The sequence below is a fragment of the Rhinopithecus roxellana genome, chromosome 3 (assembly GCF_007565055.1).
Source record: "Rhinopithecus roxellana isolate Shanxi Qingling chromosome 3, ASM756505v1, whole genome shotgun sequence".
In the NCBI taxonomy this organism is placed as follows: domain Eukaryota; kingdom Metazoa; phylum Chordata; class Mammalia; order Primates; family Cercopithecidae; genus Rhinopithecus; species Rhinopithecus roxellana.
In genome coordinates this window covers 135,233,325-135,256,427 of record NC_044551.1, presented here as the reverse complement: position 1 = coordinate 135,256,427, position 23,103 = coordinate 135,233,325, and the positions used below count along the sequence as shown (strand labels likewise).

The following is a 23,103-nucleotide window of genomic DNA, read 5'->3' as shown; positions in this document are numbered from 1 at the left end:
ATACTATACGTAAGATTAATTGTATAACATTTTTGATAAGTGTAGGGAAATATGACTTACATATTTCTTTCTTTTTAGAAAGTTTTGAGTAAAAATGTATTGATTTTTTCTTGATGCTTAACACAGTGTTATCTGTTTAGCTCTTTTTGAATATACAGCAATGAGAATGTTCATTCACAAACATGTGCTTGGTCATACGTGACCACTGTATTTTAGAAATATCTTTGCTTTATAACAATGCACACCCTTATATTTATATACCATTCAAATATATGTATTTTATTTAACTTTGTGCTATTTTGTAAGATAAATATATGTGTGTATATATATTCCTTTTCTCTAGAAAGAATGACAATTATGTGACTTTATTTGTCTTTACATTTAATTTACATTGCGAAGTAAATGCAGTATACTAAAAATCACGTTTTATTTTATGTGATTTAATCTGTATGCCAATACTTGACAAAATTGATCAATCTAATTTTTTTCTTTTTTTGAAAGAATATTTACCAAAACCAAAATTATTTATGTCTTTCTCCTGTATGTGATTTTTTAAAGCAAAATATGTGACATTTAAAAAAGACATTTACTTTTATTCATTAACATGTACCATTCATCACAAAGTAGGAGGGAAATCAGTACCAGTCCTGTCCACGTGTGGAAAATCAATTTAAATCACAGTTCTACTGGTGGTTACTTAGTGTCATCATTTCAATATTATAAAGCCTAACAGAGGGCTTTAAAGAGTGGGAGAGACATGTTTTATTAAGTTAAAAGTTGCATTTTATTGTAATATTTAAAATCCCTGTGGTTTTTGCAGTTCTGTAATGATTACCTATTCCTGCACTCCTGAAGTGAACACTGTGTGCATTGAGAAGTTAGATTTTGAAAAGTTAGAATATTGAAAACGTTGAATGTGATTTATCAGAATTCTTATAGAGCTCAGATTGTGTAGAAGGGAGGAATTAACGGATATTTATTGTGAAGCTGCTGCAGTTTCAAGTCTATGTCAAGCCTATGTCATGTATTGGGAAAATGCTGAAAAGGACACAGACCCATAAGAGCTCTACAGACCTGTTGGGAAGTAAAAATCTGGAATGCATCAAATGATGATAAACCAGCAATATGTAAAATGTATAACTACAGGGATACTATATGTTATACATTGCAGTTCTTTAAATGTAAAGAAGCATGAAGTTATTAATGGAGTTCTGAGTGGTCTTCTGATACTGAATTTTGTCTGGAGGAGAAGGAAAATGGGGGATGATTGGAAGTCTGGGTCAGTGGAAGACAGGAAGGAGATGTGGACGACTGATATTTGGCTTTAAGGTCAAGGTAGTTGGATGTAGGTGGCAAGGAGGAGAAGCAGGTGGTGGCACTGGTGATGATACTAGTGAAGGTGCATGAAACAGGGACAGTGATTTCTGTTTTGGATATTGTATATGTAAGGTGTTTGTGTGACATTTATATGATGTCTGGTGGCAGTTGGCTATAATGATTTGAAATTAGAGGGAGAGATGCAGAGATGCAGAGATTATGAAGGAGCAGGCATAAAATTATAAGATAAAGGGTTTAGGGAGACCCCTGGGGAATTATAATTGAGAGACAGAAAGAGCTCCAGAGGCCAGGAAAGGAGATTGAAAAGGGATGGTGAATGAGGGAGGAAGAGAATAAAATTGCCAAGTTATTGGTGACCTCTACCTATGCTTACCTTGTCGCCCCATGCTGTTACGCTTTTTTAAAACATTTCTATTCTATCAATTCTTATTACTTTTTTTTGTGTTTTTGTTTATTATAGTTGGAAACTGTGGAGTTGTTGAACATAATTCCCCCAATCCCACCCATAAGCCCTAGATTTGGGGAAATCTGCAATATTTCTTTACTGGTTACTCCAGCCATTGCAAACGGAGAAATTGGCCTTCTTAGCAATCTTCCAATTATTTTGCATGAACCAGAAGATTTTGCTGCTGAAGTAGTAAGTAGGCTCTTTCTTACTGATGGGGGCTAATGAATATGAAGTAATGTACAGACACTATTTTAAAAATAGGATCAGCATAGCACTGTTTTTAAAATAGGATCAGCATATAGGGTTAACAGATCTTAAACAGCTTCACCATGTACAAGAAGCTTTCAGTATGTCATTTGAAATAGGTAACTGATGAGTATGTGATTTTCCCATCATCTTTTACATTATTAGATAGAATGAAATTAGAATTAATTACTCACAGTGAGTGTAGGATATTTTGATGTGACAGCTTTCAGACAGTTCTATGACATTCGATACTACAGTGGTAGCCAAACATAAACTTTTTTTTTTTTTTTTTTTTTTGAGAGAGGATTTTACTGTGTCATCCAGGCTGGAGTGCAGTGGCGTGATCTCAGCTCAGTGCAACCTCTGCCTCCTGAGTAGCTGGGACTACGGGTGTGTGCCACCACTCCTGGCTATTTTTTAAATTATTATTATTTTTAGTAAAGATGGGGGTTTCATCATGTTGTCCAGTTTAGTACCCAACTCCTGAACTCAAGTAGTCCACCTCCCTCGGCCTCCCCACGTGATGGGATTGCACACGTGAGGCATTGTACCTGGTGTATAAACCTTTTCTTTCTTTTTCTTTTTTTCTTAATGGCCAAGACATGGCACCACAGGTGTGCTTGACCTACTTCATTTCTGAGCATTCCATATGTTTGGGTTGGAGTGAGGTGGCCAGCTTGGGTCTTATGCTTGATGATGGAGATGATGGTGGTAAAGCTGTGGAATGCTAAATCTTAAGAATTTTTTACTTTATATATACAATATATGTAAATTTTTGCATATAGACATATAAAAATTTCACATGCAGAGCACACCATCCCTCCCCTTCAACCATGCCCTGGTTGAATTTCTCTCTTAGGGAGGGCTCTTCTTTAGCCTTACCATTTCCTGAGTCATAGTTTGTCCAAGACCTTCTCCAAATCCCCCACACTTAAATTTGATTTAAACTGAGTTGAGGTTTAGATCAGAAAGGAGAGTTGTTTTTGTTGTCAAAGCCTTATGTTAAAATATGGTGACCTCAATTTCCATTGTATATTAGCATCAGTAAATGGACAGAGAAGTTTCATCTGTCAAGATGGTTTTGATTTTTCATGTTTTTCTGAAAACTCTTCTAAAAACAGGAAAGCATTTAGTTTTCTCTTAAGGAATGGATTGCTTTTATTTATCTTAGATAGCTGTACATTTACCATTTCATATTTTTCCCTGAAGAAAAATTAGCTTTTAGGAAGTTTTGGGCTCCTTGGACCTGCATTCTTCCCCTCTTGGGAAACAGCAGAAAAGCTAGGAGTTTTCCTTTGTTTGTTTCAGATACAGCCTGGATGATGCCCACTCCCTCAAGCTGATTCAGGGTCCCAGCCCTCTGTTACTTCTTGTGTCTTCCATAAGAATCTTTGCTCACTAGTCTCAGGTTATGACCATTGTAAGGTGAAGTAGCAGAATGATTAATGGTGAAAATATCTTGTTTTTTTCCAAGATGAGCGTAAAGGGCAAAGAAAAAATAAAACAGGATACTCCTCTTTTAGGAGCATAAAAAGAATAGCATAATCTAACCATTAAATATTCCTTTATATTCTTCCTTTGAAAAAACTTCATCATGATCTATAGTGATGTTTTTATTATATATTTTTAAAGTGTATCGCCCTTGAATGAAACCACCAAATATAATTTGAGTTTCAGAATTATTATAATAGCTTCCATTTATTTGGCTTATACTGTAGAGAGGCACTGTTCTAGATACTTTACTTAAACAATCTGTAATCCTCACTGCAAACTTGCAAAATAGGAATCATTAGCTTTATTTCACACGAGAAAATTAGGATCAGAGAGGTTAAGTAACTTGCTCAAGGTAACCCAGAGTCATGATAAAAATATATGATTTTATTTCTATGGTATTTATCCTATTGGTTAGAAACTTTTTTTAAAATTTTGCCCCCATCACTTAGGATGTATTTTATATGACATGATTTTCCAGTTTTAATCACTGAAGTTTATTTTTCAGTTTATATTGTGATAGTAAGTTAATTCTATTTTCAGAGAACCTCTAATGGAAATTTATTCTTTAGCAAGATAGCTCTATGTTTTTCACAATTCTTTGAGTTTTAAAATATTTGATATCTTTTATCAAGAAAACCCAGATTGGACACATTTTTGGGTGAGGGGTGTTTTGTATATAAATTTGGTTAGCAAAAATTAATAAAAATATATTTAAAGTTATTTCCATGCTTAGAGGATTGTTTGGTTGTGTTTTAATGCATTTAATAGTTCACTTCTCTATATAGAATACATATGTTCACACAATAATATATGTACAAACTAATAGCAATACCAAAGCTTATATAATTTCTGAACATATATTTTGGAAGAAGTTATTCTGTTCTTTTATTTTTATAAGGTATACATTCCCTTACATCGGGATGGAACTGATGGCCAGGCTACTGTCTACTGGAGCTTGAAGCCCTCTGGCTTTAATTCAAAAGCAGTGACCCCAGATGATATAGGTCCTTTTAATGGCTCTGTTTTGTTTTTATCTGGGCAAAGTGATACAACAATCAACATTACTGTCAAAGGTGATGACATACCGGAAATGAATGAAACTGTAACACTTTCTCTAGACAGGTAAGAACAAAACAACCAAGTGTTTAGTAATATTTATGTTTGAGTTCTCTTCAATAACTTTGAAATCAAGAAATAGTGTTATACTGGCCTTCAGACTGTTCTGTTATTTGTTGATGGCTTCTGATTAGACTATGAGTATAATTATATCTTTCAGTGAATTTTTACCCTGCTATTCATTGTGAAGAAGCACTGCAGAGAGAATTTATGGAAGGTATCAGATAAATATGAAACATAGCTAATATGTTGTTATATTAAAAAAAAAAGGCACAAATCTAAATCTAAGACGTTAGGTTAAACAAATCTAAATCTAAATCTAAAACGTTGTGTTAAGCAAACAGTTCTGCTGGCTTTATGTTCAACAGAAGAGAGGACTAGAGCTGGTGAGTAAAAAGAAAGCATTAATCTTCATATAATAAAATTCTCTTTTTTACATGGATCTTAAACATTAATTTTATGATTATTTTCCAGAGAATAAATACTTGCACAAAATTAAGAGATCCTCTTCAGTAATAATTAATAAGAATCGATTTAGCTTTTCTCAGTGGGTAATTTATATTTAGAAAATTTCACGATCTTTCAAAGAGTTTTTTTTCAGTAGTTTAGAAAATCCTTTCTAAATATATAAAATACTGTGTTTAATGACTTCATAATTTTAAAAAATTAGGATCAATCTTATCCCTGACACAAGTCTCTTTATATGAAAGTTGATGCATATTAGAGAAGGTTACTGTGACTTTTGGAGGGTTTTGTGCAATTCATGTTTAGAAACAATAAAATTCACAGATAAATTCAAGGGACATTTTGTGTTACATTATTCAAGACTAAAGTAGTAAAAGTTATTTTATATAATCCCTGGATCTCTCTATATCAATGTCTTATAGATTTTTCTTTGTAGGTGTCTTGTCTAAACACATTTTAAAAAATCTGATGAGTAACTGATTTTCATTTTTATGTGAAAGAAAAGTATAGAATGTAGGCAACAAATTATTGAATGTCCACTGTTCCTTTTGCTTTCTTTCAAAACCACATTGTGTTTAATTCCTTTCTTATATAAAGAGTAAAACAAAACAACAACCAAAATACCAAGCAAACAAAAAAAACAAAAAGCAAAAACCAATTTACAACACACACGCACACACACAGAGTCTAGATGACTTACGGTTTTTTTGTTTTTGTTTTTGTTTTTTGTTTTTTTTTTTTTTTTGCTTTTATTATTTTTAATTGACATAATTATACATATTTATGATTACAGTGATATTTTATACATTTTTACAGTGTGTAATGATAAAATCAGGGTAATTAGCATATTTATCACCTCAAACTTTTTTTTTTTTTTTTTATTATACTTTCAGTTCTAGGGTACATGTGCATAACGTGCAGGTTTGTTACATATGTATACTTGTGCCATGTTGGTGTGCTGCACCCATCAACTCGTCAGCACCCATCAATTCATCATTTATATCATGTATAACTCCCCAATGCAATCCCTCCCTCCTCCCCCCTCCCCAGACTTACGGTTTTAATGTATGTTTCAGAACTTTTCTTAAGAAAAGGTATTTCATACGATAAAAAAAAATCAGTAAAATGTAATGCAATGTAAATTGGAAATTAAACATTTTTTTTGTTTTGTTTTCCTTAAGTAAGGTGTAAGCATTCAGTGGTCAATCTTGAAAACAACTAAAGAAACAGAAACAGTAATGATAAACCAATGCTGTAGGAATCCATACAAACTTTGCTAGCTTAGTTGACAGTTTCTACTCTCAACTAAATGTTTAAAGAATGATTTAGATTATCCATCTGCAAATTGATAGTGACTATTCTTTATATTATTTCAAACTATTCATTTTTAAATCTTAGGTAACATTTGAAATTAAGTATAATTTTTAAGGGTTTATTTTGTTCTTCTTTTTCTTTCTCCTGTGGGTAAAAATAGTACATAAGGAAGTACAAATCATGAGGTAGAAAATTTCAGAAATTATTGGGTCTTTTCAAATAGAGGAAGTTAGTTCATATATATATTAAAATGTTTTAATTTGATTAATAATTGGTGCCTACTTGTATTATCTCACTTGTGTGTGAACAAGAATGAGCAAATTACATTTGAATGTTCAGGGACATTTAGTTAAATAAAATCTAGATACCATATTTTATCAAAAACTCCCTCTTAGTTTTGCAGTTTTGACGAAACTTGAGTGAAAGAATAAATGAATGCTAGCAAGTGTGATTACAATAAATCACAATACAATATTGCAATAAAAATAGTTAACAGTTTATTGTGATAACAGTTTGTAATTTTCTCTCAATGTCAAATCCAAGTTCAGCTTCTCTATATTTCAACTCAATATAGACAAAAGTTGCCCTGGTACTAAAAAACCTGTGGTGCTTTCAAATACCATGCTAATTAAAAATATTCTATTTAGTTTTCCTCAGATCACAATTTCATCATGCCAGTTTATTTCAGAAAAATTTTGGTACATGTGGTATATAACCCTATATTTATAAATGGTGCATTTGATTTTGAAAGTGAAGCTATAGGGCTCTACATTTGACATGTGCTTTCAAGGCTGTTTGAAAATGGAATACACTGCAGATTTGGAAAAGTGTTTTGGTTTCCTGATAAAAGTTGTATTTAAGTAATATTTGATGTAATTAAAAGATATAATGATATGGCTTCTTCAGTATATTGCTGTGCAAATGATATAGGTATAGATTTCTCTAGTTACACGGTTTTGTTTTTTCTAACTCAAAGAACAACTGGCTTTAGATCTGAGAGGTTTTTATATTTTTCAAACCTAATTAAAGCTACCAAGTAATTATAAGCAGGGCTGAAAGAAATTTGTTCAGCTGCTGCGGTTTGTGAGCCTGTACAGTGCTTGGCAGGCACAAGCGCCTTGGAGGAGGCCTGGAAAGGAATGTTTTGAATGGGTCTTGACAAGCTTGCTGGCCATGGGGTCATCTTCCATTAAGTGGGAACTGCTGAAGCTCTTGCTAGCATTTGTCAATAGCGAAGAATCCAGGGTGCAGAGTTCCCATAAAACCAGCATTACTAGCTCTTGGGAAAAAAAGGAAACCTTTCTTTAGCTTTATTTTTCCCTTGCCATTCTAAGTTTCTCGCAGTATTAGTGAGATTTTGGCAAATGGTGCCCTGCCTCCTGTTTCCCCCTCCCACACTTCTTTCTGTGTTGACAGGGTAGAAACTGAAAGGTTTGTCGTGTATTTTGGGTAAGTGTACAAAATAATACCTTGTTTTGGTGATTCAGTATTTTGTTTTGCAAGTGATTTTTTTGGACAAGGCTGCTGTTCTGCATGATTACAGGTCTTGGGAAATTTTGCCTGTCCACCTGGCTGTGCATGCTTTGTGTGCAGTTTCGTTTTCTCATGATGAGGGGAGCTTACACAAAGGTGTTTATTAATTTTTGGTCCTAAGAGTTTTGCACTGTGAATGCACTTAAAATATTTTGAAATTTGAGAATTAGTGTAATGACATTAAGAAGAACTTAAACTTTTTAACTTTCCTTGTAGGTACACATAACATCAAGAACAATTATTGTGCTGTACTTCTGAAATTTTTACCCAACATCTTTTATGAATCTTGTAGCTTGTTTAACAGAGAATTAGCGATCAATTATCTGAACGGTTCCATTGGTTTTCTGAGTGCATCTAAGCAATTTCTTGCTTATATCTCAGAGTCGTATACAGAACTTTTCAGAATTTGCATTTCACGTAAGGGTAGCATATTTTAAGAAAGTTTAAAAATAAATTTATTTAATATTCAGAATGGATTTTTATATTTTGCATTCTGAGCCAGTTTTTTGTTTCCTAGCTTCTATGGATATAATAACTTTTAATTAATGAGGATATTGTTATAAACGATGGATAAATTTGCTACGAAAATCATAAGACTGTTTTAACTGTATAAAATAACTCCTATTATTTAGACTCTCTCTTCTGTGGCCACTAGCATGCTAGATATTATCAGATCTCTAAAAACTAGGGAAAGATGTCAATTCAGATTCTCTGTTAAATAGGAAGTGAGGTTTTCTTCTACATATTTCTACTTATGAATTGTGGTTTCATTGTGATTTGCGGTCTGAGCATGAATATATTTTTGGTTCAATAGGATGTGACATTTGGCAAGGTTTAGAGCAGCTTGCAGGATTGATAATTCTTAAGAGCCTGCTGGCTTTTTAACTCTCAGAATCTTGCAGTCCAAGTCCCTTTGATCATTCTAATTATGCTCTGAATGTTAAAACCAGAAATTTAAAAAACATATTGTTTTAATATGTTCTTTTGGAGATACATAGGAATTGGTATAACATGTCATGCATCTCAGATCTATTCTATTCTTTTTTTTCTTATATTCCCTACATTTTCTTTTATACTAAAAGGAAAAAAGCACAGGTTGAAAATTAAGGGGAATAGAAGACAGCTGAAGCCACAACATATTCCTAAGATGTAATTACAATTGTGTTTAATTTTTATCAACGTCCATTTAGTTATCCAGCTATTATGTGCTCTATTCAGTTAGTATGATCTTATGTAATGAGTTTTAAAAATAAATTCAAGTGTATGTAAAATTGAAACGTAATTTTGTTTTAAGATATCTTCTATGTGTTACAAATTAAATTTTTCTAAAACTAGAATCAAATCTGCAAATTTTGATACTTTATTTAAATAAAATATATTGATGACATTTGGTTACACTATTCTTGGTGTACATATGTAGTGTTTGCTTTTTATCAAATAAAAAAGATGTAATGAGTTCAGAAATAGAAGTTCTTTCACAACTGTTAGGAGTAAAACTGTTTTGAGCTTAAATGATTTCAACACACGTAAATTCACTTAAGGTCTAATTCCTCGTAGCCTTCCTTTTCATTATCCTGAAGAGTTGTAAATATTGCCTTAAAAGCCTGCAAAATTCAGAAGTAAAACTGGAAGTAGCAGGTGCTATTTTTCCCTCTGACTTCTCTAGGGTTAACGTGGAAAACCAAGTGCTGAAATCTGGATATACTAGCCGTGACCTAATTATTTTGGAAAATGATGAACCTGGGGGAGTTTTTGAATTTTCTCCTGCTTCCAGAGGACCCTATGTTATAAAAGTAAGTATGAAAAAAACTTCCACTTATTCTGTGCTCACAACTTTAGAAGAATGATCTCAAAGGGTTTCAACTTTTGTGGATTTTTTTAAAGGAAGGAGAATCTGTAGAGCTCCACATCATCCGATCGAGGGGGTCCCTTGTTAAGCAGTTTCTACACTACCGAGTAGAGCCAAGAGATAGCAATGAATTCTATGGAAACACAGGAATACTAGAATTTAAACCTGGAGAAAGGGAGATAGTGATCACCTTGCTAGCAAGATTGGATGGGATACCAGAGGTATGGGATTTTATTTTTTCTTTATGTTTCTCTGTAAGATTGATAGTATTTGGTATATTATGAATATAAGTATTTTGAACATTGGCAAAGAGACAGGAAAGAGGTAGGCAAGAAAAGATTGAGAAGTACATAGATTTGGAAAATTTTTAACACAAGATTAAAAAATGAAGACTCATTCAAATTAGAATGGTGTATTTTTGCCCCACATAAAGAAATAACAAACAGTCTTAGACTTTCAGTGTGTGACCAGTTTTCATCTCCTTTTAGCTTTATTCATGTTAAGGCTTCCTTTAGGTAATATGTATTGACTGAACTTTTAATGATGTGGTTTTAAACTGAAGAAATTTTGCTATAGAATTACTTTGTTGAAAAAAAGAAATTCAAGTTTTATGTTAATAGAACCAGGTATAGTTCCGTTATGCTTACTCAGCAATACATGTGTAACTCTTAAATTAATTTAGTTTTATTCACTTTTGTAAGTTTAAATGACTAGATCATCAGTGATAACATCCACTTTTCTTACCATTTTAGAGTAGTATCATTGTTTCTCTTTTTCTCTTTTTGGACAATGTATATGTATTTCTGGTGTCTCTCTTAATTGATAGGAGAATGTTAATTTTTAAAGAAATAATGTCACCTCTTTTGTCCTTTCAGTGAGTTATATGCTTCTGAAAATTTGAGTATATTAATATTCTTGAATATTTATGTTTTTTAATTTGTTGTGAAAAGTCAACTTTATAATTTCCATACTTTGACACGTTCATTTTAGTTGGATGAACACTACTGGGTGGTCCTCAGCAGCCACGGAGACCGGGAAAGCAAGTTGGGAAGTGCCACCATTGTCAATATAACGATTCTGAAAAATGATGATCCTCATGGGATTATAGAATTTGTTTCTGATGGTCTAATTGTGATGATAAATGAAAGCAAAGGAGATGATATCTACAGTGGTAATTTATTCTGTGTCTTATATTGTATTTCTGTTTACTGAAGAAGAAATATAATTTTTTTAGTAACTAGTTATTGACAGTTGCTCACCCTGCCTTAGAAATGATACATAGTGCAGAATTTTTTAGAATCATATTTAGGACCACGATTTTTATTTCTTACATAGTATTGTGATGATACTGATGACTTCAGTTATATTTCGATACCACTTAAGCATATGCAGTGCAACTCAAATACTCAAGAATGAGTCCATCCAAATAGGAAGAACCATAAAACTAAGAACTATTGCTAGGGAACTATTGAGCTGACAGGAAATGATAAAGTTTATTTTTAGAGCAGTGTCTGTCTGAGTAAGGAAATCGCACTTGAACATGCAGCTTCCTGTAACTGCTTTGAGCAGATATTTTTACGGGACTTTATGATAGGTGTGCCTAATTCATCATCCTTCTGTTTCCCATTCCGACTGACTTCTAAAATCCCAAACTAGAAGAGATTGAGTCCATTTATTTAATTAATTATATAGCTACAGAGGGAGGAACAGGCTAATATATTTTTATATGTACCTTAAAAACTGTGCTAAGCAAATAGTTGGCACTTACTAAAAAGAGGTGTTGTTTTTATGTTTGTTTATGTAACAAATTTCTTTACTCATCATTTTAAAGTTTTGTATGTGTTCATATATATTATGTATGTTTCCATTTCACAGCTGTTTATGATGTAGTAAGAAATCGAGGCAACTTTGGTGATGTTAGTGTATCATGGCTGGTCAGTCCAGACTTTACACAAGATGTATTTCCTGTACAAGGGACTATTGTCTTTGGAGATCAGGAATTTTCAAAAAATATTATCATTTACTCCCTTCCAGATGAGGTAAATGTTGCATATAACTTTCTGCCTTACTTGTTGTAGTTGATCAATAATTATTTTTTATTAAATAATTAAACATCTGGTAACATATTTTGTGATAAAAGTCTATGATAAAGAACTCAGGTGTGACAGTGTCTGACCATAAGCCAGAAGAGCAGTATTATGTTTTGGTCCCCCTGAAGACATGTTGAACTCTAGAACTGAGAGTGGTCAGTGACAATGCTCATGTATCCAGTATCAGGGCTTCTTAGTTGGAGAGGTGAAGCCCTCGGCTTGTATTTAGTCCCTTTGAAGGCAAGGTCAGCTATTAAGTGTCCTATGGTGCAGTCTCAGCATCAGGACACAGGGTCGCACGAGTCCTGGACCAAACATGGCATTTCTTCTTACTGATAGTAAAGAGAAAGATCTTAGTAACAACAGGGAGTGAACCTTTGCTAGGAGAGTGACACTTAGAACGGCTATGGAGACCAGTCCCCTTTCCCTCAGACCCATTCCTCAAGAGACAAAATTCTGACACCTTTCTGTTTCAGGGGGAGGGGGGCACCAGTGCACAGAGATGACGTGAAAAAGAAACAGTGTCCACCTGGGGATCCGTGTAGGCTCAGAAATGTGGGGAATCAAATCTTGTTAGGACATGGAGTGAGGCCTTTATGACCCATGCAGGTGAAACTTCAGTGAGGTTTGTAAGCGGCCTTTGTGAGCTAGCTGAGCTTTAGTTACTAAGACAAACTGCTCTAAGTGTTCAAAAAGTTATTTTTTATGTTTCATCTTAAAAATCAACATGTTTCCCATTTTCTTGCAGAAATAATATGACCTCTGGGGTATATCTGTTTTTAGCTTATATAAGGCAAAATATCTATATTTCCATTAAATTTCATAGTTAGTCTAAATGAACTGGCTGTTTGTATGAATGCACATGAAAATTATTTTTTGGGGGATCTGAGTCTTACCTGAATATGTTAGGGGAAGTTCTGCCCCCGAAAAGGAAATGAATAATAGGGTTAATGGTACTTTAAAAAAAAAAAAAACTCAATAATTTAAGAATATATAATGTAATTTATGTGTATAAGTCACCTGACTTAAAACATGTAACATTTTCCAAAGATTCCAGAAGAAATGGAAGAATTTACCATTGTCTTACTGAATGCCACTGGAGGAGCTAAAGTGGGAAATAGAACAACTGCAACTCTGAGGATTAGAAGAAATGATGACCCCATTTATTTTGCAGGTGGTATTGCTATCTTATTTGAATGAGTTCACATATTTCTTAAACAGTATATATACACACACACACACACACACATATATATGCACATGCATACATACATTTATATACATATATTTAGCAATTTTTTTCATTGAGCATTTTCTTTTTTTTTTTTTTTTTTGAATTTTTAAGATCCTTTTATTTATGTTAGCTGAGGCAAGACTGAGATTCAAAAGCAGTTCTGTCTGGGTTCAAAGCCTGTGTTGTGCCCACTACACTAATATCCCAAGACAAAGAGTCCTTCGCCTTCCTCAGGAACTGGTTATAGCTTATGGCATTTTTTTTCTTTAATGATGCTCACTCTTAAGAAGTGTTTCCTAATATTTAATCTAAATCCCACTCTTCTCTTCCAGTTTAAACAATTCCTTTTATTTGTGTCCTCGATGGGGAGAGAGAACATTGGTCAGTGTCCTCCTTAATAACAGCTCTTTAACAGTTATGAAATTGCTTCTACTCCAGGCTAAATGCATCCAACTCCTTCAACCTTTTGTTAAAGGGCCAATTTTCCAACCTATTGATAATTGCATTTGCATTGAGCATTTTCAATAAAGCACAATTGATGCTTGTTTAAACATGATTTTGTAATTCATTCGAGTTACACATTGTTATTTTATTTGTTTGAAGTTTTAACTAATACTTCAAAACTTTTTGAAGCAAAAAAAAATAAGTACTGTTTTGTTATCTTTTTCCCCCTTTCAAATTTCTAGGTATTTTTTTTCTTTTGTGCAGAAAAGAACACTTCTCCATGTGATTTCTTCAAATAACACAGTCTAGCTGGTTCAGGGCTAGATTATGTATTAGAAGGACCTGAGTATTGTGCCTAATGGATAGCCATGTACTACTATAATAACTAAACTAATATTTAAGGGAAATATTAATTAAAATTTCTTCATTTTGCCACTTTAACGCTCTCTTTAGAACTGTCTTTGGCCACCTGAGGAATCTTTTGGTTTTGTTTATGAAATGGTTGATGTGTAACTCTTTCTTGAATCCTTTTTGTCAGCTATATATGGATTAATTTACCCAATGCAGGAATCTTGTAGCCTTTTGTATTTTATTGGTTTGTATTCTCTCTCCCTTCCTTCCTTCCCTCCCTCCTTCCTTCCTTCCTTCCTTCCTTCCTTCCTTCCTTCCTTCCTTCCTTCCTTCCTTCCTTCCTTCCTTCCTTCCTTCCTTCCTTCCTTCCTTCTTCTTCTCTCTCTCTCTCTCTCTCTCTCTCTCTCTCTCTTTCTTTCTTTCTTTCTTTCTGTCTTTCTCTCTTTTTTTTTTAGATGGAGTATCGCTCTGTCATCAGGCTGGAGTGCAGTGGTGTGATCTCGGCTCACTGTACCTTCCGCCTCCTGGGTTCAAGTAATTCTCCTGCCTCAGCCTCCTGAGTAGCTGGGACTACAGGCTGGCACCACCACTCCCAGCTAATTTTTGTATTTTTAGTAGAGACAGGTTTTCACCATGTTGGCCAGGAGGTCTTGGTCTCTTGACCTTGTGATCTGCCTGCCTCGGCCTCCCAAAGTTCTGGGATTACAGGCGTGCGCCACTGCTCCCAGCCTGATTTATATTCTTAACCTTCAGTTGATGTGTACTTAATGAATTAACCTTATGTTCAACCTTCTGGTAACTGCTGCTACAAATATAAAACATAAGCTCTCTGGGCCTGTTCTCAAGGAAGTTACATCCTCAACTTGGAAATGAAGTTTATGAGATAGTAGGCAGAGGATTTGAAATAGCATGCAATTTGCTGACAGATTCGATGTTGAAGATAATGGATTTTGTAGGACTTATGGCAAGAGGACGGCCATTGACTGTTGAAGTAATCAGAGGGGACTCAAGTCAGAGTTGGGAACAGAGCTAATTATTTTGGCAAAGACACAGTAGAAAGTGTCTCGGAGGGCAGGGAGAAGCACAGTGTGATCTGAAAATATGTGGTGGAATCAGAAAAGCTCACGTATTTTCTTTGTCGATATTTCAGAACCTCGTGTAGTGAGGGTTCAGGAAGGTGAGACTGCCAACTTTACAGTTCTCAGAAATGGATCTGTTGATGTGACTTGCACGGTCCAGTACGCTACCATGGATGGGAAGGCCACTGCACGAGAGAGAGATTTCATTCCTGTTGAAAAAGGAGAAACGCTCATTTTTGAGGTTGGAAGTAGAGAGCAGAGCATATCTATATTTGTTAATGAAGATGGTATCCCAGAAATGGATGAGTCCTTTTATATAATCCTCTTTAATTCAACGGGTAAGTAAATTATACTTTTTTTTGTGGCATATTTGCTTCGGTGCTTTAGTAAGATGAAATTAAGCACTATAGTCCAATAATGAGGACAAGTAGGGCCTAACTGTATTTGTACTGTTCAAGAGCAAAATTATTTCATTGCTTTCTTGAGAAATGGGGTGAAGAATATATGTGTTGAACCTTTATGTATTGAAGAATGTATGTGTTGAACCTTTATGTATTTTGTATACTTTATGACATCCTTTTTAACGTGTTCTTTACAATATGGCACGAATAGAAAATTCTGATATATAAGTAAGTGAATTCTTACAGCTAAAAGTAACAGGCCTTGGGAATATGGCTTCCCTAGGTATTGCCTGGTCACCCAGTGACTTAAGGGATAGGTATCCTGTAGCATTTTCTTTGGAGCAGGGTGTTGGCACACTTGGTTGGGAAGCTTAATTCTGTAGGCAGCTAACCTCAACTGTTTGATAATTCTCTGGAGCCATGGCCAAAATGAATGACAATCTGCAAGGGAAAAAGATGTGTTCGTCCTTCTTCTCCATACTATAAATGAAACAGGATGTTTTCACCCTATTCTTTGGGATTTGAGAATGTTTTGGCTCTACTTTCTGTAGATTGGAAAGGCCTATGGCTTCTCTTGATACTTATTTTATTCTTTTTTTTTTTTTTTTTTTTTTGAGGCGGAGTCTCACTCTGTCGCCTGGACTGGAGTGCAGTGGCCGGATCTCAGCTCACTGCAAGCTCCGCCTCCCGGGTTCACGCCATTCTCCTGCCTCAGCCTCCGGAGCAGCTGGAACTACAGGCGCCCGCCACCTCGCCCGGCTAGCTTTTTTTGTATTTTTAGTAGAGACGGGGTTTCACTGTGTTAGCCAGGATGGTCTCGATCTCCTGACCTCGTGATCCGCCCGTCTCGGCCTCCCAAAGTGCTGGGATTACAGGCTTGAGCCACCGCGCCCGGCCGATACTTATTTTATTCTTTTAACAGTACAAGGAGTTTTTTTTTCCTTGAACCTTTTGAGAGTAAGCTAAAGACATGATGCGCTATCAACCTAAATACATTAGAGTGTGTTCTCCCACAGAGATGCCCTCATGAGCTCTAACGTTTGCATCGGGGTGCAGTGATGCCCTATCTGCCACCCCCAGTGTAATGCCAACATTGTGTTCCACCTTGTGCCCTTTGCACTGAAAGACTGAGGAAGAGAAAGAGATCTCTTAATTATTGTTTTAGCTGTGTCTTTTATTCTCCCCATCTTCTTGACTTTCTTCACTGCTGTCCCTCTTTCTATTCCCCTTCCTCTTTTTCTCCTTTTGTCTTTCTCTGTCTCTCATTTTTCACATAGCTTAACTAAGAAAACACAAAAGTTAAAACTAAAAACTATTATCCTGTGAGGAAAATTAGACTTTGTAGAATAAACCCACAAGGGCAGTTTCACAATTGCGAAAAACATCGTCAGATCTTACCTAGATGAAAAACATTTGGTGAATCTAATCGTTGTTCTAAAATTTAAATGAAAGGAGTTGCTACAGATAAAAATAATTTTAGTGAAGTAAAAGTGGAAAACAAAGTTTTACTGTGAAATACAGAAAAACAATGAAGGAATGACATTATTATTATTATTCTAATTTTAATGGAGTCTCGCTCTGTCACCAGGCTGGAGTGCAGTGGTGCAATCTTGGCTCACTGCAGCCTCCGCCTCCCAGGTTCAAGTGATTCTCCTGCCTCAGCCTCCTGAGTAGCTGGGACTACAGGCGCACACCACCATGCCCAGCTAGTTTTTTAATTTTTAGTAGAGACGGGTTTTCACCATGTTAGCCAGGATAGTCTTGATCTCTTGACCCTGTGATCCACCTGTCTCAGTCTCCCAAAATGCTGGGATTACAGGTGTGAAAAAATGATATTATCTTAATAGAATTTATTTACTCTAGAAATAAGTTCTTGATGACATATATTAACTTAATGTGATTCTGGTAAACATTTTTGTCTCAAAAATACCACTGTGGTTAAACTATCATTAGGAAAAAAACGCCAGTATGGTTAAATAGTGAATGAATCAAAACATCCTGAACCTTTTGTAAAGAGTAGGGGAATTGACTTTTTTTTTTTTTTTTTGAGATGAAGTCTCACTCTGTTGCTCAGGCTAGAGTGCAGTGATATGATCTCAGCTCACTGCAACCCCTGCCTCCTAGGTTCAAGCGATTCTCCTGCCTCAGCCTCCTCAGTAGCTGGGACTACAGGCTGGTACCACCACACCCAGCTAATGTTTGTATTTTTAGTAGAGATGGGGTTTCATCATGTTGGCCAGGCTGGTCTATAATTCCTGACCTCAAGCAATCCGCCCACCTGGGCCCCCCAGGATGCTGGGATTATAGGCGTGAGCCACTGTGGCTGGCTGGAAATTGACACTTGAAAAAGAGGTTTAGTTTATTTTGTGAACTATGTCATTGGGAAAAAATATATATTAACATTTGATTTTGAGAGAAAGAGAGAGAGAGAGGAAGAACACAAGGTGTGATTGGGTTACTGGCCTGAGGTATGTGTGCTACTTCATACTGCTGCTGCATTTGCTGCATTTGTCTTTAATATTTTTCCAGAAATGATGGCATTTGAGAATCCAATTACTTTAGTTAAGAAGGCTCAGATGACAAAATCCCTAGAACTTGTGATTTTTAAATGCATCCTTTCTTAGCTCTTTCCTCCTTTATGATGTTGAAACATCAAGGACTGGTGAGACCCATGATGGGACACTGTAGAGGCAGCATTTCTGACATGACCTAGTGCTGGCAGTGGCTGCTTATCCTGATGCTTACCATTTAGAGCATGTGCTCTGATATTGGGTCAAAGGATATGGCCATCCTTCAAGCCCTTGTTAAATATTGCCAGTTCATCTTGCAGAGAAACAGAATGAATTTTCAGCACCACTAGGACATGTTGCATTACAAATGCAAATGGTAATAGAACCCTGCCAAAATTAGGTTTTATTATTTTTTATTCATTTTTGCTAGATTTTATTATATGCTCTTTATTTATTGTCAGCATTTTCTACACAATGATTTGCTATTTTTATGTCTTTTTTTCTGTTGAATTGTCAAGTGAAGTTGAGTACAGTTGTATAATTTTTTTTTTGATGAGCTGGTTTGCTATATATAATTTGTTTCTATAATTTTAGCTGTAGGTGTTGTTGTATATATCTATTTTTGAAAGTGTTAGTTGCATCAGTTCAGCAATAAATAAATTCTGTACAACAGTTACTGAGCATCTATTTTTCTAGGGCATGGAATTGAATCAGAATCATTAGTCCAAGGAGCTTATAGTAAAATTGTGTGTATGTCTGTGTGTGTGTATGTGTCCCAATATAGTATGATCATTGTTATGATAGATTGACAAAGAGCAAAGTGCCATGGGAGCATGCTGGAGAGGCACTTATCTTAACCTGGGGATTCAAGGAAGAATTCCTGGGAGAGTTGTTGCTTGAGCTGGGTTCTCAGGAATGATAAGTTAGGTGAATGAAGATGAGAAGGACTTTTGCTCCCCTGTGCAACAGCTGGAGTAAAGGTAAAGAGATAGACACCACAGGGAAGTGATGAGAGGAGACCTAATGTGTAGGCAATAACAGTGCCAATATGCTGTGCAAAGAACTGGAGTAGAAAGGAATCAAGCCCAGACCATGGAGATTGCTTTGTTCTATATACAACCAGATCAAACTTTACTGCCTGAAGGCAGAGATGTAAAGGGAAACGCTCAAGCCAGTGATTCCAATGAACACAGACAGTAGTATTTTATGTTATCAGGTAATCCTTTATTATTTTTATGAAATAAAAGAATCCACCTAAGAAATTTGAAAATAGAAGAAATTATGTTTTTGATTTCTAATCAAGCTGTTGAAGCTATATTCCTTTTGTGAAGAAAAGTGTGGTTTTCAATAAAATAGTTGACTTGTAACTAAAAAACAAAATGGAAACTATTTCATCTTGAAATTATGTAGGCATCTCTCTCTTTGTATGTATGTTTGTACATATGTGTGTATACATAAACATTTTTGGAAATATGGAGCAGTATTTTGCATTTATTGTATGACCTTCAGTGAGGAAATTCTCGCTGAAAATTTCAACTTAATTCTAAAATTTCTTAATTTAAAAACATAAATTTAATAGCAAGTTAGCTACTTCTTTGTTATTTTCTCTTTTCCACTTTTAATTTAGGTGATACAGTAGTATATCAATATGGGGTAGCTACAGTAATTATTGAAGCTAATGATGACCCAAACGGCATTTTTTGTCTGGAGCCCATAGACAAAGCAGTGGAAGAAGGAAAGACTAATGCATTTTGGTAAGCATATTTAGATAAGGCAAGTTTAAAATTGGATGAAATAAAACCATTAAGTATGTGTGAAATTCTGAAATATTCCTTCAAAATTTAAAAATTGGTTAAGGATTGAGTAATTTCAAAGTTGGCAGTCTGAATGAGTGGTAAACTTTTTTTATGCTGTTGCCGGTTATCTTAAAAAAAAAAATAATAACTTTAGCAGGTAAGTAGAAGTTATTCTCCCCACCTCCCTAATTCAAACTTCAATCATTTTTGAGACTGAGAAACTTGAATTATTGAAGATCTTCAGGAACTCTTCTCTGAGATATGTAAGTACCCTCACCTTGTACTTTGCTTTTGGAAAACTTTTTCCAACTGTCATTTAGTATTTTTTGATGGAGCTTAGAATTTATCTTTCAGTTTGGATTTTGAAGACAAGACTTTTAAGACTGGTTCTCTTTATTAAAGTTCTACCTTATTCTTCTCTTCCCATGAAATTCTTCATAGCTTGCCACATAGAACCAGCTGGTTGGTTTATTTAAAGATGATAGATAGTAAAAATATGTTTCCTTGATAACACAGGAAGCTCTCATTAGAGTAAGATTCCCTACTTATACATTTTCTTTAATTTATTTTGTAGGATTTTGAGGCACCAAGGATGCTTTGGTAGTGTTTCTGTATCTTGGCAGCTCTTTCAGAATGATTCTGCTTTGCAGCCTGGACAGGAGTTCTATGAAACTTCAGGAACTGTTAACTTCATGGATGGAGAAGAAGCAAAACCAATCATTCTTCATGCTTTTCCAGATAAAATTCCTGAATTCATTGAATTTTATATTCTAAAACTTGTAAACATTTCAGGTACTGTGTTTTTCCATGTCTTATTTTATTTCCATGTCTTATTTATACTAAATTTTATATTTTATACTTAGATAATTAGAGCCATATACAAAATGCAATTGGTTTAGTATTTGTGTCATGACTATCTGATTTTAAATGTTAAAATACCCTTCTTGATTCAAGTGTTATTCTTTTTTTTTTTTTTTTTTTTTTTTTGAGGCAGAGTCTCACTCGGTCCCCGGGGCTGGAGTGCAGTGGCCGGATCTCAGCTCACTGCAAGCTCCGCCTCCCGGGTTTACACCATTCTCCTGCCTCAGCCTCCCGAGTAGCTGGGACTACAGGCACCCGCCACCTCACCCGGCTAGTTTTCTGTATTTTTTAGTAGAGACGGGGTTTCACCGTATTAGCCAGGATGGTCTCGATCTCCTGACCTCGTGATCTGCCCGTCTCGGCCTCCCAAAGTGCTGGGATTACAGGCTTGAGCCACCGCGCCCGGCCTCAAGTGTTATTCTTAACATTAACTTTTTTGATATCTTAGTTTGGTTCAGTTTTAGGGATGGAGGCCTACATCCATCCTCAAACTTGCAAATAGACTTTCTCCACACCAACTATACTGTCTCCAACAAGATATTAGTGGAATGTGGGAGGTAAGGATTCATGGTAGCTTAAAGCTTGGTCTTTGTGTCATAGTTTAAACAATCAATTTTCACATCACTTTTGGTTTTAAGCACAGAATTAAACCTTTCTAATTCATATACTCTTTTCAGGCTTGACTGATTATCAATAAAATTATGCTGAACCAATATTATTTTATATCCTGCCCCTAAAATAAAATGTGGTGAAAGCCACATGGTGACACTACTATTCATTGATAATCAGTAAATTATTTAGCCAGAAGTTTGCTAAGCAAATTCTTTTTTCTTTATACTAGAAAGTACTTGAAATTCTAATTTCTCACTCATAAATTTTCTTGTTACAGGTGGATCCCCAGGTCCTGGGGGCCAACTAGCAGAAACCAACCTCCAGGTGACAGTAATGATTCCATTCAATGATGATCCCTTTGGGGTTTTCATCTTGGATCCAGAGTGTTTAGAGAGAGAAGTGGCAGAAGATGTCCTGTCTGAAGATGATATGTCTTATATTACCAACTTCACCATTTTGAGGCAACAGGGTGTGTTTGGTGATGTACGACTGGGCTGGGAAATACTGTCCAGTGAGTTCCCTGCTGGTTTGCCACCAATGATAGATTTTTTACTGGCTGGAATTTTCCCCACCACTGTGCATTTACAACAGCACATGCGGCGTCACCATAGTGGAACGGATGCTTTGTACTTCACCGGACTAGAGGGTGCATTTGGGACTGTTAATCCAAAATATCATCCCTTCAGGAATAATACAGTTGCCAACTTTACATTCTCAGCTTGGGTAATGCCCAATGCCAATACGAATGGATTCATTATAGCGAAGGATGATGGTAATGGAAGCATCTACTATGGGGTAAAAATTCAAACCAATGAATCCCATGTGACACTTTCCCTTCATTATAAAACCTTGGGTTCCAATGCTACATACATTGCCAAGGCAACAGTCATGAAATATTTAGAAGAAAGTGTGTGGCTTCATCTACTAATTATCCTGGATGATGGTATAATCGAATTCTACCTGGATGGAAATGCAATGCCCAGGGGAATCAAGAGTCTGAAAGGAGAAGCCATTACTGATGGTGAGGGTTATCATTACAACTAGGACACTGAAATTTGAAGTTTGCAAAATTTTTCATTAAAATTTAGATTTTTAAAAAAATGCTAATATGTGTTTGAAAACTCTACTTATGCATTGGTTTAATTTATTTAATCAAAACTGTGTGCCTACCAAGATCATGATAAATTCTGTCCTGAGTGTTACAGAAATGAATCAGAGTTTTGCACTTGAAGAACCTGTAATAGGCACTAGCAGAGCAATGTGTGATATATCACGATACCTTGTAGGAAGAAAGAAAAAAATATGAAAGAGGAACATTTGTCCTTCTGTGGGTAGTAGGAGAGATGGGAAGTCATATTCCTGGCAGAGGAATGAGCAAACGAGTAGAAATGTGAAACGGCATGTTGTACCTGGGGAACTGCTGCTAGTTCAGTGTTGCTGGAGGTAGAGGGTGGTGCATGTGAAAAGAAAGCAGGAGAGAAAAATCACAGTGAAAAGTGATTATGGATGTATACTATTAGGAGGTAACTTTGTGAATTCTGTGGAGTGCTTTGAAGAGATAATATTTGCTATCTTTAAACTAGATCATATGCTGATTCCTGAAGAAGCACATTTGTGTGTGTGTGCACACAAATACTGGTTATCTGCATTATAGTCACCATTTCCTCTCAGCCCCTCCATCCTATGATTTTGTTCCTTTTTGTATTTAGTGGAGATAGAGTAGAGCTTATATGGCTATAGCTTAATAGAGTATTTTTCTCTGAACCTCTTACGTTAGTTATTTGGTTTTTTGTTTTTTGTTTTTTTTTCTCCCAGAGCAGGGAAAAAAGATAGGCAATGAAAACATGCACATATCTACCAATTTCAATCCCGTGGATTTTGCTTACAAGCGCTTTGTGGTATTATCCACTTTTTGGCTGTGT

The 23,103-nt window shown here is 35.3% G+C and overlaps 1 protein-coding gene across 1 annotated transcript in view; it reads left to right on the top strand.

The window, feature by feature from the left end:
* Nucleotides 1–23,103, top strand: part of ADGRV1 (adhesion G protein-coupled receptor V1) — a 611,804-nt gene that overhangs the window by 78,833 nt on the left and 509,868 nt on the right. The window contains exons 10-20 of the mRNA XM_030927972.1: nt 1,799–1,975; nt 4,425–4,648; nt 9,621–9,747; nt 9,839–10,024; nt 10,794–10,974; nt 11,679–11,842; nt 12,944–13,067; nt 15,073–15,339; nt 19,540–19,666; nt 20,283–20,500; nt 21,459–22,202. Of these exons, the coding sequence (XP_030783832.1) occupies nt 1,799–1,975; nt 4,425–4,648; nt 9,621–9,747; nt 9,839–10,024; nt 10,794–10,974; nt 11,679–11,842; nt 12,944–13,067; nt 15,073–15,339; nt 19,540–19,666; nt 20,283–20,500; nt 21,459–22,202 (2,539 nt within the window). The remainder of the gene's footprint in view (nt 1–1,798; nt 1,976–4,424; nt 4,649–9,620; nt 9,748–9,838; nt 10,025–10,793; nt 10,975–11,678; nt 11,843–12,943; nt 13,068–15,072; nt 15,340–19,539; nt 19,667–20,282; nt 20,501–21,458; nt 22,203–23,103) is intronic.